Raw genomic sequence first — 12,338 nt, forward strand, 5'->3', positions numbered from 1 at the left:
TGTCGGATCACAGGGACAACAAGGGGTAAGAGGGCTGGAATAATAACGGAACGTGTTCAGTGTGGAAGAATTCAAGGGGCCGAGGATCGCTGAGCCGGCACGGCCCAGCTTGGCGGCCTATGATGTTTGGGTCTTGCTCCAGACATGACGAAAGGCAGAAGTTTCAGGCAGCGGTATCCAGTTAAAATGCGGAGGGAACGGGACGAGACCGATAGCGCCGGCGAACAGCTTCGCAGCAGATTGGTGTGGAATGGAGAATGGTGGAGCACAACAATGATAGATGCAACAAGCGCAGTAAAAGTGTGTGGTTTGTGACGGAGTTTCAGCGGATGACGTAGCGACACGCAAAGCGGCAAGGCGGCCGAGTCGCGTGACTGCGAAACATTTGTTTAGATGGTGCAGCTGGCCAACGGCTCGTGACCGCATAGTGAGAGGCTGAGCTGAGCGCAGTAGCAGAAGTCGAAGGCGCAAGAAATAAAGAAAAGGAAAAAGTGAGAAAATTTTCATGTTGTGATCGGCGTATCAGAGTGAAGAATACCTAAATGCAGTTTTTTTTGGTCCGAGGCTCTGTCACCTTGCTTGCCTTTCCTGTTCCTTGCTCCCGACGGCACTTCTTCACATGTCTCGGCGTACCGTTTTTTTTCTCGGGCAGATGTTCCGATCGGCGATGATGCCGGATGCCTGTCCAGATTGATTGGATGGGATTATAATGGTGAAACTTTTTGATGCGATTTATTATGATATCATGTGCACTTCAAAATTATCTGATTTGACTCCATTTCCGCAAAAGCAGTCACACAACTACTGCTTATCATTTATGATCATCGTTCACGATAATACCGTCAAATCCCCAATAAGATTGATGACGCGGTTCTTACACCTAGTCGACGCTTGTCCATACCAACGGTGATGACTGTGGCTGTCGTTATCCCAGCAACCAGGAATAGGAACCAGCCTTATGGTGTGAGCGAAGGGGGGTGGGCCTGCAGAGCGCAAAAATATTCGGCTTCATCCCTGTTGAGGCTAGATATATATGGACATTCTGTAAGGATGTCGATATTTCCCTCTGATGTGCCTTTGCTCATTGGAATTCTCCAAATTCCCCATCATCGAACCCGAGGTCTGCTGCAGAGGGTTGTGAGGCCGGTTGTACTGCCGGCTTGCCCCGCCTTCTCTCCTCTTTGACAGCATGAGCGCTTGGGGGCGGAGGAAGAAACGGCACTGCACCGCCACTGCTGTCGCTCGGCGGCGGCGCAATAGAAAAGAGTGCAGCTTGCTCAGAAGTAGTAGATGAAGCAGGCGTGCCTGATTCATTTCTTGTTCTCCGGCCACGTCCGCCAAGATTGACAGTAATGGTCTCCCCTTCCTTGAGACTAAAGTCCTTCTTCTCCTCCGCTGGCTTCTCCTGAGCAGCCACTCTGCTAGGCACCTTTCGTCCTTTATCTTGGCCCGTGTTGTCCATTCCATGCACGCGCCGTACCTCCTGCAAGCTAACCCCAAAGTCAAACGCATCACTGCGTTCCTCAAAGCCAATGCCCAGAACTGCTTTCTGTCCTCTCTCGCCTACAACCGTCATTGCGAAGAAGCGCGAGCTATCGAGAACCTGCTCGACGGCGGCTGGACTGGAGTAGGGTGCAGCAGCGAAGAGCTGGCCGTCTTTGGGGTCCTCTAACAGCACATCTGTCTTCACCCTTTCACCGCCATTTTGATCGGGGATTGCGGTCTCGACTATCCGGAGTCGAGCTGTGAAGATGAGGCGAGCATTATTATTTTCCGTCCAGGCTGCAGCTGTATATCCTCTCGTCGAGGTCAGCGGAGGGATATTGTAGATATGAACCTTTGGTGCGATGAAAAGCACACGTTGAATGGCGTCGGCGGGCAGCGGCCGGCCGGTAGCAGGATCCACGCTGGCCATTGTGAACACGTTTAAAGCGTAAGTGAAAAAAAGATGTAGAGGAGGAATCTATTATTTATTTCGTGATTTGCGCTATCCAAAAGAAAGGCGCAATGATTTGAATGACGGAGGATGAATGTCTCAGGAAGCTGTGAGCTAGGGTGGTGTAATATATAATTGAACAAAGTATGTGGGGTAAATCAGTCCCCTAATTAGTTAATGGTGCTCATGGTGCTGCGCGAATTGGAGGCAACTAGAGAGATTCGACTCAAGCTGATGAGAGACAAGAGAAAGAAAAGTGTGTGCCCCTAAGAACGAAGCTGAAAATGGGAAGCTCAATGGCGGGGTAGAGGAGGAGGAGAGTGCCCTCAGACGATGAATCTATTGGTGGTTGGAAGAGTTGAAATTGTTGGTGTCGAGGGGTTGCGGGACTGCCAACACATAGAGCGATAAACCCACAGAGAGATATCCAATGATCAATGTTCAGAGTATTTTCTATGATGTTGAAAAAAATTATATATCGAAAATTAAATTAAATATTGTTTGAGCACGAGAAGACAATCGTTAATCAAATTAGAATGATAATCTGAACTGCAACGTCATGTTATAACTATTGCCCGACCATTTCTCGCCGCGAAACCCCCACATCCTTTATTTCTGCATACTCCGATATACCAAACCACCTCGTAAACTCCACATTCATCCTCCATTGCACCTGCAACCCTTAACTTATAACTTCAATAATCTGTCGATCATACATACCCTCCTCCATCGAATACCAAGGCCCCGTCAGACGTGCCCGTAAAAGCAATGGCGGCTGCACAAAAATCCTCGACGAAGCCATCAAGCAAAGATGATTTCGAGTATGATCCCTCACAGACCCCACATCCCACCATCACATCCTTTCCGCACAAACTGACCGCGATGCGCGCATCTTGTACAGCATCGTCGAGACATACCAGCGCCTTCTCCGGGAAGATCCTGATCTGACCATGCCCGTGGCGGCCATTGAGTCACTTGTCGAACTACTCTCGCGCTCCGACGCACGAACTATTTCCGAGACTCTCGATCTGCTCGCAATCTCCACACTTCACCTGAAGCGCTCTATTCCAAACCCCATCTCTCTCTCTGCCGGTACGGACCTCTTCCAGCGGTACTTGATCACGACGCTGCAGCGGCCGGGACAGCTCGGGCCCGCCGGAGACTTTGGTGCCATTCGTGCGCATCTGCTCAGCAACGGACGACTATTCGTGCAGCGCGCAAAAGCAAGCCGTGAGAAAATCGCCAGTTTCGGCCGGCATTTCGTTCGGGACGGCGCAACGGTCCTCACAAACGGTGGATCGCGAGTTGTCGGCGCCCTGCTCAAATCGGCCGCCGAGTCTTCAGCTGCCAGTCTGCGCTTCCGCGTCATTTACGTCTTGAGCTCCCAGACTTCATCTGCATCGAATGGAATCCAAAGAGTCGAGACCAAGGAGGAAGGTCTCGCCACCGTTGCGGCGCTGCGGGCCAAGGGCGTCCCAGTCGCAACGATCCCCGAATCTGCCGTCGGGTATTCCCTGGGCAAAGTGGACATGGTCATTGTAGGCGCAGAAGGCGTGGTGGAGAACGGCGGCATCATTTCCCGTCTGGGAACCTACCAGATTGGTCTGCTGGCCAAGGCGGCAGGCAAGCCGTTCTACGTTGTGGCCGAGAGCCACAAGTTTGTGCGCCTGTATCCGCTCAGCCAGTACGATTTGCCCATTGAGCAGAGAGTTATTGATTTCAAGACGACTGCCGATACGGAGAAGGACAAGGGGACTGCATCTGATGGCGTGCCCGATGCATCCAGTCCTGAGACCAAACAGGCGTATGCTAGCACAGTCGATGATGCCGTAGACTATACAGTAAGTAGCCAACTTATCATTGATTCCTATCTTCGTCCTCAATCTACCTTTTCAAATCATTCCATATCTTCCCTCAACCAGTCAACTAACCCCATTTCACAGCCACCCGACCTCATCTCAGCTCTCATTACAGAAAGCGGTGTACTCACCCCTTCGGCCGTCAGCGAAGAACTCATCAAGATCTGGTTCTAGGCCGTGTAAGCCGGTGCTGGATAAGAATTCAAGATAGCTGCATGCATCCGATTTGCCATTTCTTCCATTTCCACCCAGATCTTTCTTTTTTGTCCCTTCTCTCTCTTTTTCTTTTCTTTTTCTTTCTCTTTTTCTTTCTCTTTTTCTTTCTTTTCTTTCTTCCTTTTTTTTTCATTTCAGTTTCATTTCAGTTTCATTTCTTTTTCATTCATCGAACCATTTCAAATGCATCTACAAGGCGTTCTTGGCGCAAGATATCATCATATCATCATATCATCATATCATCATAAACAAAAAGTTCCGCGCATTTCTCGCTTTAGGGCGCACTTCATGTAAGATTTCATATAACGGTTCATATACACCTTTGAATTTTAAACAATTCCTTCTTCATTCCATCTCTTAATTATCTTGATATTATGCTAGTGTTCTCTGATAGATTTTATCCATTTCTCCCTTCTTGCCGTTCTCCTTCTTGCCGTTCTCCTTCTTGCCTGCCTCAATGTTCCTTTTATCCCACTTGCACCACAGCCTCACAAGCCCTGTCACCGAAGAAGGAATTTTCGACGAATGAGCATAACTTCATTTGCCCCAGCCCTACAAAGACATCTTGGTATGTACCTTGGTAAACCTTCTTCTGGGTCAACTCCCACTTTCTCTTCCACTGTACTACAACATACTATTTCACTTCCATTGTATTACAGCGCAAATAGTGAGTCGTGGTCGGTTTGGTGTTATCTGAAAGGGGGGGAAAATTACGTGAAAAGTACAAGCAGAGGTCACGAACGGATAGGAATGAAGAAAGTGTAGAATTGTGTATTTTTGAATACGCCATAAAATGAATAGTCCAAAATTTTGTGTTGCCCAGTGCTTGGATCATGCTTGTCAAACAGAAAAGAAGAGGGAAATGTTTGGAGAAAGATGAGAAGAAGAAAAGAAAAGAAAAGAAAAGAAAAGGGGAGGGAATGAGAGGGGAGAAGAATGGAGAAGACGAAGATGAAATAAGAAGAAAGAAGGGGTAACATACAACAATACCGGTACAAAACACCAGTATCCGGATTAAGTATCTTTTAACGTTGTTGTGCACTAGTTTCATTATCCATTTTTGGACCGAGCGGAGAATAAGTTAAGAAAAAAATGCCACGACTCACGAGTGACACAGACATATGACATTGAACAATAAAGAAGCTGATATACTTAAAAGTGGGGAAAAAGAAGAAGAAGAAGAAGATAAACTCCGGTACCAAAGCAACACTGATTAGGTTGCAGCAGCGAATTAAAAATCAATAAAATGCACAAATTCCCATTCCACGCTAAGAAGCTCCCTCAGCCAATTCGTATACCGCCATAGTTAAGAGAAAGGGGGATAAAAAGAAGAAGAGAAGAAAGGAAGAATGCCGAAGAGAAAACGAACCCCGTGCATGCAAAGCTCGAATTGATTTTCATCCCCCCAAAAGTAAGATTCGGACAAAAAGGGTTGTCAAATAGGCTATTCGTCTCCGCCATCCTCGACAGGAAGCTCAGCCAACTCGCGTTCTTTGGCGGCAAGCATCTCCCTGATTCGCTCCATCTCCTTTTGCAAGTCCGCACGGCGACTAGCGCGTCGTTTGGTAGCTGGTTGTTCGATACCACCAGTACCAGCCGCTGCCGCTGACGCTTCTGCACCTGGACTTCCTTCCGAGAAGGCAGAAGGATGTCGGCCCAAAGCGAGAAGAGATGGCTCAATTGGCACGTCGACTGAAGATTGTTGGGACGGGTTGAGGATTGATTTGATGCTATTCAAACGATTCGTCTTCGCAACGTCGCCCAACTCCTGCGAGCTCTCTCCTTCTGCCACTGAAAAGGAGCGCTTACGGGCCGTGGAGCCATTAAGATGGGGCGACGTAGAGGGATGGCGCGGTGCAGGTGAAAGGCGGTCGGGTTGGTGCTGAGAATGAGGATGACTGTGAGGAGAAAGCTGGGGTCCATGATGGGGGCGTTCGTGGCTTTGGGGAGGATAGCTTGTGAAATCAATCGGCGCAGGAGGCGCAGCATGGTAGCGGGAGGGTTGGTCATGCGCGGTCGGGCTGAGCGACTCGGAAATGCTAAGTCTGCCCTGTGATCGGAAGCCAAGATTTACAGAGCCGTCAGGGTTCACAGTTCCGCGGTGGTTCTCCATCGGTTGCTGGTCATGGTATCTGTAATGAGGCGGATCGGGCGAGACCGACGGGCCCATTGGGCCATGAACGTGGGCATTTAATGATTGATCCTGAAGCGCAGGCACAACTCGTTTTCGGCGCTTAATTACCGACTTCTTCATAGCAACAGGTCGGTGAACGCCATGAAGTTTATGATAGAGGCCTAAACATCATCAGTTTCAACGAACAAGCGAGTTTCGCCGTAGCATAGAAGACATTCCAACTTACCGCATGCATTACAGATAGTATGACCATTCTCATCTCTTCTCCATAAAGGCGTAATGGTTGTTCCGCAGTTTTGGCAAGCCACTGTCACGCTGGTACTGGCTTGTCCTGGGGTGTGGGGTTGTGCGGCATCGGCAGCAGTCGTCCCGCTATCTGCAATGACCGCAGTGGCTTGGGGTGAACTGATATTAGCAGGGGGGTAACGCTCAGCAGCTCTCCCCGGCGTATGAGTGTGTGCTAATGCGAATTGCGCAGTTTTTGATACTCGATTATTGTACGCCGGGCACCCACTGCATCCCTCAGCGCCTCCGGTACCATTGCATCGGCCACCTCCAGGACACGATCCACCAGGGACATGGTCCACAGCAACGTAGGTTGAAAGCGCGGGCGGATGCGGGCTGGCACTGGGATGCGGCAAGGGCGATCCGCCTCGTTGAGATTCGGCTCCATGTTGTGATGGGTGGTGTCCAGCTGCGGTGGAGTGCGGAAGCGGCCGCTTCAAATTGGTCGGGCGAGCGGTGTTGCGAGCTTTGAGATAGAGGCCACATGCATTGCAGATTGTAGATCCTGTAGGGGATCGTCGCCAGAGAGGAGTTCTCGTTGTCCCGCAATTACTGCACGAAGTGTCAGGGCAAAGCAAATCAAAGTAAGCAAAGGGAGTGCGCATCTCACCTGCAAACCTGACCCGTTAAGGGAGCGCGGTTCACATGCGGGCCAAATCTCGGTTCTCCAAGTTGTTCTTGTGGCAAAGGGGAAGGAGGTTGAGGCTGTCGTTGTGATTCACCACCTTCCTCGGGACGAGACGTCTCAGGTGCCGTCTCATGCCGTTCCTCGTCGAGGTGATGTTGATGTTGCTCAGCGGGACGCGTCGAAGGGGGTTCAGCGGCTGAAGCCTCTCTCTCTGGCTCTACGCTGCTTCCACTGCCTTCTACATTCGCACCACTACGCCGACCCTGAGCGTGATCGACAAGTTGACCGGCAAGCTCGAGATCCTCCTTTGAAGGTTGTCGATTCGGAGGAGCAGGGGGTGGCGCTAGGTTGGCGGGGAGCGCTTCGGCTTGGCCACGCGCAGTCACCACACCAGTCATTTTCTGAAATTGTTGTTGTTGTTTTCTTTTGTCCCTTTTTCTTCTCCTTCTTCCCTGTCGTCAACTTCGGTACGTCTTTGATTATGAGGGCATGAAGCGCTGCGCAAGGAAAAGCAGGTTGACTTGGTTGAGTCTTAGAAGGGCTGGCCAATGAGGGGATGCGAGTCGGACTTTGGGGGGATTAGCGACCTCAGGTGAGATTCCACCAGATGGTCTTATCAGATCCTCCCAAGCTGGACGGATCAGAGATAGCGAGAGACGGAGCGGTTGACGCCTAAAAATGAGACAAAAGTAATACGAAGGAAGGGACCACGCAAGTGGCGAATTGAGCGTTATGTCCAGGATCGAGGAAATTTTTGGGGCTCTGACGCCAGACTTGGTGTGAATAATGGAAATGGAATAAAGATGACCCTTGGGGAATCCCATCATGTCAACTCTCCTCCAACGACAACGGCGGATGAGGTATCCATTCTCCATCACGTGCGATATCGGGCGCTTTCTTACCATTAGCGATAATATGATTGGCTGCAGATCCTGATCCGTCGCAACAAGGTTAGATGAGATTGCGATCAGTGGCGGATCAAGCGCCGTAGTTTGATATGGGGTCATTTGCAAGCCATTCGATTACAAAATAAGTATCAGATTTACGCCTGGAGAGTAGTACAGCACAGTCCATGAGAATTACTGTAGAAACATTACGAAATAGGTAAGTCCGATTAGCTGGCTGCTAGCTAGCCAGGCAGGACAGCCAATTCCACAAAGAGAACATGTTGAAACTCATTCAATGCTGGATAGAAAACTAAAAGCGCCTCTATCACATCATAGTTATCTTGCCATCACGCTGCAAATATGCTCTGGCACGAAAAATTTATTGCTCCTAGTCATTACCGCGTCGCTGACATTACATACATAGAAGCTTGTTTGCAATCGGCGGCCATTGACTTTTGCTTCAAGCTTCCATTTTGCATGCACGAGAAGTGTCGGAGAAGAGCAATTAAACTTGCTCTTGGCCCCAGCCCTGATCGGCTTCCCTAAAATTTCATTTAGATACCGTTCAAAAAATCGTAGGAAAGGAGGTTGCACGATTACCTCATGTTCGGAGGAGGCTCGATGGAAGGAACAAACTCGAGAGCGATATAGGCAATACCGACAACACCGATGATAGAACCAGAGACGTAACGCCACCAGTAGTGACTAAGTAAGATACAACCGATAAAGACGTAGACTACATGAGGATCGTTTAGTTAGAGCGAAAAGGGCGTTGGCTTCATTGTCAAGAGGAAACTTACAAATTCCTCGGCCGAGGAATGAGAAATAGAAAGACGCATAACGGGAAACGTATGGCGGAACTTGAAATTCTATATACAACTGTCAGCTCTCCTGCGACTAGTCCCTTCGCTGGGGGCGGACAAAATGAAATTGTATCGCATTGCGAGACTAACCTAAAAGACCGGTAGCTATTGAGATGTGTTAGCAATATCCTCTATACTGTGAAGCTTATCATGCGAGCATACCTAATCCAAACAGAATCACATAGATACCGACGATGGCATTTTGGCTATGATTTTGTTAGATCGATTACTAAATACGGAAGCAGCGATTGTGATGCGCCAAACTCACAATCCGAATGGAAAAAATTGGCTGATACCGCCCAGGATCAGAAGGACAGCAACTGCCAAGTTGACAATCCGGCTATAGAATTCAAAGTTAGCAACGATCGTTCTTCTGGCACTACAAGCAGCTCTATGCTGGAAATGTTGCAGCCTAATGCGCCTCAAAAGAGCTTATCGTACAAGATGTTGGTAAGATCCATTGCAGTAGTAGCGAGGGGATCTATTAGAACGATGAGGTTTTCGGCGACTCCAAAACAGCTGTATGCGACCCGATCCAAAATTCTTCAAGGCGAGAATAGAGGAGAAGGTAGAGAGACAGATTGAGTGAAGGGATATGATGGAGCTGGCAGCTTCTGGGGAAGTCGGACCCTTCTAATTCCAGACACCGACACCAAGCGAGCCAATGACTGTCGCCATCAACTAAGCGAGCCTCACGCCGCTGGATGACAGGGATGACAACATCTTGCTTCCAACCAATATATATATTAGAGAGATTCTGACATACCGTCTTCTAAGCTCCATGACCGAGCCAATGCCCATGCATGCGATGGTTGCTGTTGTTGCGTCGAAAAAGGCCAAAGGAAATCCACCCTTCCCTGAGGCCAACATAAATGCTGAATGCAATAATCACAAACAAGAGTAAAATGTACGGAACGATAACCGGAACCGATACGTTGAGACTCATCTTTACCTTGCTTGTGGTTGTTGTTCTTGGGAATTGGATTGAAGAGAGCTGATCGAACGAGAAGATGGTGATGAATGACTTGCTGGGACGTCCTAATCCAGACTACTTGCAACTTCAGGACTCCGAATTGTGCGTTGCTACGGCAGGTCTCAGCAGCGAAATATCAGTTCAGTACAGGCGTTCCATAACCAGGCACACTGGCAGCACAAGCAAAGCTTTTAGAATGCCAAAGAAGGCCGAATCAAGACGTTTAGACTTTCTTACATCAATTCATAGCTTTCATATTTTCCAAGTCCATTCGATTTCTATTCGAAGACAATCTAGCTTTTCAGACTGGTATCATGCAACTGCACGTCGTTTATACAAACATCTTCTTTTGTCTATCTTTACACTACCCCAGGAAACAATGAAAGCTCTGCTATGATATATGATAAATATTCAAATTCCAAGCTTTTTTGATCTTATAGCTTGGGAGAAGCTGCCAAGGCCTCATCAACCAACTTCACTGCCACCTGAGAAGACCCATACGAGGCTTGGTATCCGAACCCTGCATGTCCATAATTGTGAACAACTCGAAGACCCTGGATGCTCTCTTTCTCTAAGCGAACCCCATTCACTCGAAGCGGCCTCAATCCTACTCCGTGCCGAATGACACTCAGCGCTTCAATGCCCTTCCCGCCCGTCAGCGCTGGGCACAGATCGACGCATCTCTTCATGATCCGGACGGCCAGATTTGGATCCGGCTGTGAGTCCCAATTGCCTTTTTGATAACATCCACCCAGGATCGTGCCCCCACCTTGAAAAAGTTAACTTCATTTTCCGTACGGAGTGGGGTCAGCAAAAATGGTCACTGGGAGAAGCTTACCTCCGGCGCGCTTCATAATGTACGTATTTTCAGCTTCGCCATCATCTGTTCCAGATGTACCATACATGCCCCCGGGGTCATTCCGTACAAGCACGATTTGACCACGTACAGGTATGACGTTTTTGTCTTCAACGCCGCCCAGCTTCGCCGCACCCAAGCCGGTGCAGTTTACCACCAAGTCGGCTTTCTTGCCAGAATGATGGAGATTGGCTGCATCTGTAATATGGGACACAATCCCACGTTTAATAACAACTCCGTTTTTCAAACACTGTGAAGCAAGCCAGGGCAAATATATCTGGATGTTAATGCACACCGTAGTAAAGCCTTTTCCTGAGTCATATCCCGACGGGAGCTCAGATTTGTCGAGCTCGTGCACCTATTGTCTATGGTGAGTTCTCAACTTTGTCATCTGTCATATGACTAGTCTCCACTGCAAAGCTTACATTAGGGAGAACATCCTTGAACCAAGGATTGGGGCCCAGCAGCTCTGCAAACCACTTTTCTGTTTCTGATCCAACGTCGGATTTGCGGTTGAATATTTTTGTATCTACTCTTCGTTCAACAGGAATCCTTACGCTAGTTAAGGCAGGTGAGTCCCACCTTGGAAATGTATTCCTGCTTCAGGAACATTCTTGGCCAGGTGAGCGAGTTCAGGCCAAGTATTCTTCTCGTATTCCATGGCGGGCGTATTGCGAGCAGCCATCCTGAAAAAGGCATCTTGAGAACAATCATTCCTCACTTGGTCAGCTCCACAGAGTCACTTACGGGAACATGTTAGCGCCAGCCCATGGCGACGTATACTCAATGTCAAAATCACCAGGCATATGCTTGGCAACGACAGTGACATTGTAGTTGGGATTCTTGGACAGGAGTAATGCGGTTGTGAGCCCTACGACCCCAGCGCTGTCAGGGTCAGTCGAGATGATTCTCTCAGAGGTTGTTGAAGGTGGAAAAGTCATTACCCAAGAACAGTGATGTTTGATTCTGCCATAGTGGGCAACTATTTGAAGGATCAATTACACAATTCAAATAGTCAACAGCTGCTGATATCTCAGAAGGGATATGACGCCGTCACAGACGTTTCAAGGAGAACGTCCACAGCTTTTGTACACTGAGAGGCGCGATCCAAAAGGGTGCGAAGCAGTCAGCGGATATATCTTCGATGCGTGGGCCTTGAAGCAGCTTTATTGGGGAGCAATACAGTACGTTAAATTGGAGCTAGTCAGTTATCTCTTGACATTAATCTACTTTGGTTCTAAACGGAAACTTAGTGCATTATAAGTCGGGAAGGGTTCTCCGAATGTTCCCCAGATTTTAAAGAGATGATACGGTAGAGGGAGGGGCCACAGGAAAGAGACGAGCGAGGATCAAGGGAAAATATGGAGTCATACAGTACCAATGAAGAGTGGGATGAATCACAGGTGTTGATAATGCTACAAGTCGAACCAATTGTTGTCGGACTTCTGCTGATAAGATGCTGATAATGGCGGATCCACCCACCTAAACCTGATTTGGATAGACACGGACTTATTCTGCTGCATCTTCCCGACATCCGCCAGCGACAAAGGGCAAAGTCGTTTCGCGTACCCCAACACTGATTGTGATATGAATAGTGACGCCTTTAGACATTGTCCCCATTGTGACTGGCAATGACGACGTGTAGGGAGTCAATTACTTGGAGCAAAGGGCAAAGAAAAAAGCCATGCGTACAATAGTATT

At 48.6% G+C, this 12,338-nt stretch overlaps 6 protein-coding genes across 6 annotated transcripts; 1 reads left to right on the forward strand and 5 right to left on the reverse strand.

Moving 5' to 3' along the window:
* Nucleotides 1-720: 720 nt before the first annotated feature.
* On the reverse strand, nucleotides 721-2,410 carry L228DRAFT_245938 (adaptin ear-binding coat-associated protein 1 NECAP-1). Its single transcript, XM_018332284.1, has one exon. The coding sequence runs from the start codon at nucleotides 1,913-1,915 to the stop codon at nucleotides 1,082-1,084; it is 834 nt and encodes a 277-aa protein (XP_018188755.1). The 5' UTR covers nucleotides 1,916-2,410; the 3' UTR covers nucleotides 721-1,081.
* Nucleotides 2,411-2,556: 146 nt separating this feature from the next.
* On the forward strand, nucleotides 2,557-4,068 carry L228DRAFT_219490 (nagb/rpia/CoA transferase-like protein). Its single transcript, XM_018330220.1, has 3 exons — nucleotides 2,557-2,757; nucleotides 2,838-3,777; nucleotides 3,880-4,068. The coding sequence occupies exons 1-3, from the start codon at nucleotides 2,705-2,707 to the stop codon at nucleotides 3,967-3,969; spliced, it is 1,083 nt and encodes a 360-aa protein (XP_018188756.1). The 5' UTR covers nucleotides 2,557-2,704; the 3' UTR covers nucleotides 3,970-4,068.
* A 1,190-nt stretch (nucleotides 4,069-5,258) lies between these two features.
* L228DRAFT_106175 (hypothetical protein) lies at nucleotides 5,259-7,286 on the reverse strand. The gene is made up of 2 exons (XM_018328905.1): nucleotides 6,372-7,286; nucleotides 5,259-6,306 (listed from the first exon to the last, which is right to left on the reverse strand). The coding sequence occupies exons 1-2, from the start codon at nucleotides 7,033-7,035 to the stop codon at nucleotides 5,456-5,458; spliced, it is 1,515 nt and encodes a 504-aa protein (XP_018188757.1). The 5' UTR covers nucleotides 7,036-7,286; the 3' UTR covers nucleotides 5,259-5,455.
* Nucleotides 7,287-8,257, reverse strand: L228DRAFT_106174 (hypothetical protein). The gene has a single exon (XM_018328904.1). It carries the CDS (start codon nucleotides 8,063-8,065, stop codon nucleotides 7,538-7,540), a length of 528 nt encoding a protein of 175 aa, XP_018188758.1. The 5' UTR covers nucleotides 8,066-8,257; the 3' UTR covers nucleotides 7,287-7,537.
* On the reverse strand, nucleotides 8,058-9,394 carry L228DRAFT_245941 (COPI associated). Its single transcript, XM_018332285.1, has 7 exons — nucleotides 9,250-9,394; nucleotides 9,077-9,148; nucleotides 8,971-9,014; nucleotides 8,899-8,913; nucleotides 8,746-8,814; nucleotides 8,546-8,681; nucleotides 8,058-8,487 (listed from the first exon to the last, which is right to left on the reverse strand). The coding sequence occupies exons 1-7, from the start codon at nucleotides 9,267-9,269 to the stop codon at nucleotides 8,451-8,453; spliced, it is 393 nt and encodes a 130-aa protein (XP_018188759.1). The 5' UTR covers nucleotides 9,270-9,394; the 3' UTR covers nucleotides 8,058-8,450.
* Nucleotides 9,395-10,131: 737 nt separating this feature from the next.
* On the reverse strand, nucleotides 10,132-12,000 carry L228DRAFT_245944 (D-amino-acid oxidase). Its single transcript, XM_018332286.1, has 7 exons — nucleotides 11,821-12,000; nucleotides 11,582-11,730; nucleotides 11,385-11,522; nucleotides 11,220-11,323; nucleotides 11,063-11,166; nucleotides 10,620-10,995; nucleotides 10,132-10,550 (listed from the first exon to the last, which is right to left on the reverse strand). The coding sequence occupies exons 2-7, from the start codon at nucleotides 11,608-11,610 to the stop codon at nucleotides 10,216-10,218; spliced, it is 1,086 nt and encodes a 361-aa protein (XP_018188760.1). The 5' UTR covers nucleotides 11,611-11,730; nucleotides 11,821-12,000; the 3' UTR covers nucleotides 10,132-10,215.
* Between the last annotated feature and the right edge of the window lie 338 nt (nucleotides 12,001-12,338).

Source organism: Xylona heveae, assembly GCF_001619985.1.
Source record: "Xylona heveae TC161 unplaced genomic scaffold L228scaffold_4, whole genome shotgun sequence".
Classification (NCBI taxonomy): Eukaryota; Fungi; Ascomycota; class Xylonomycetes; order Xylonales; family Xylonaceae; genus Xylona; species Xylona heveae.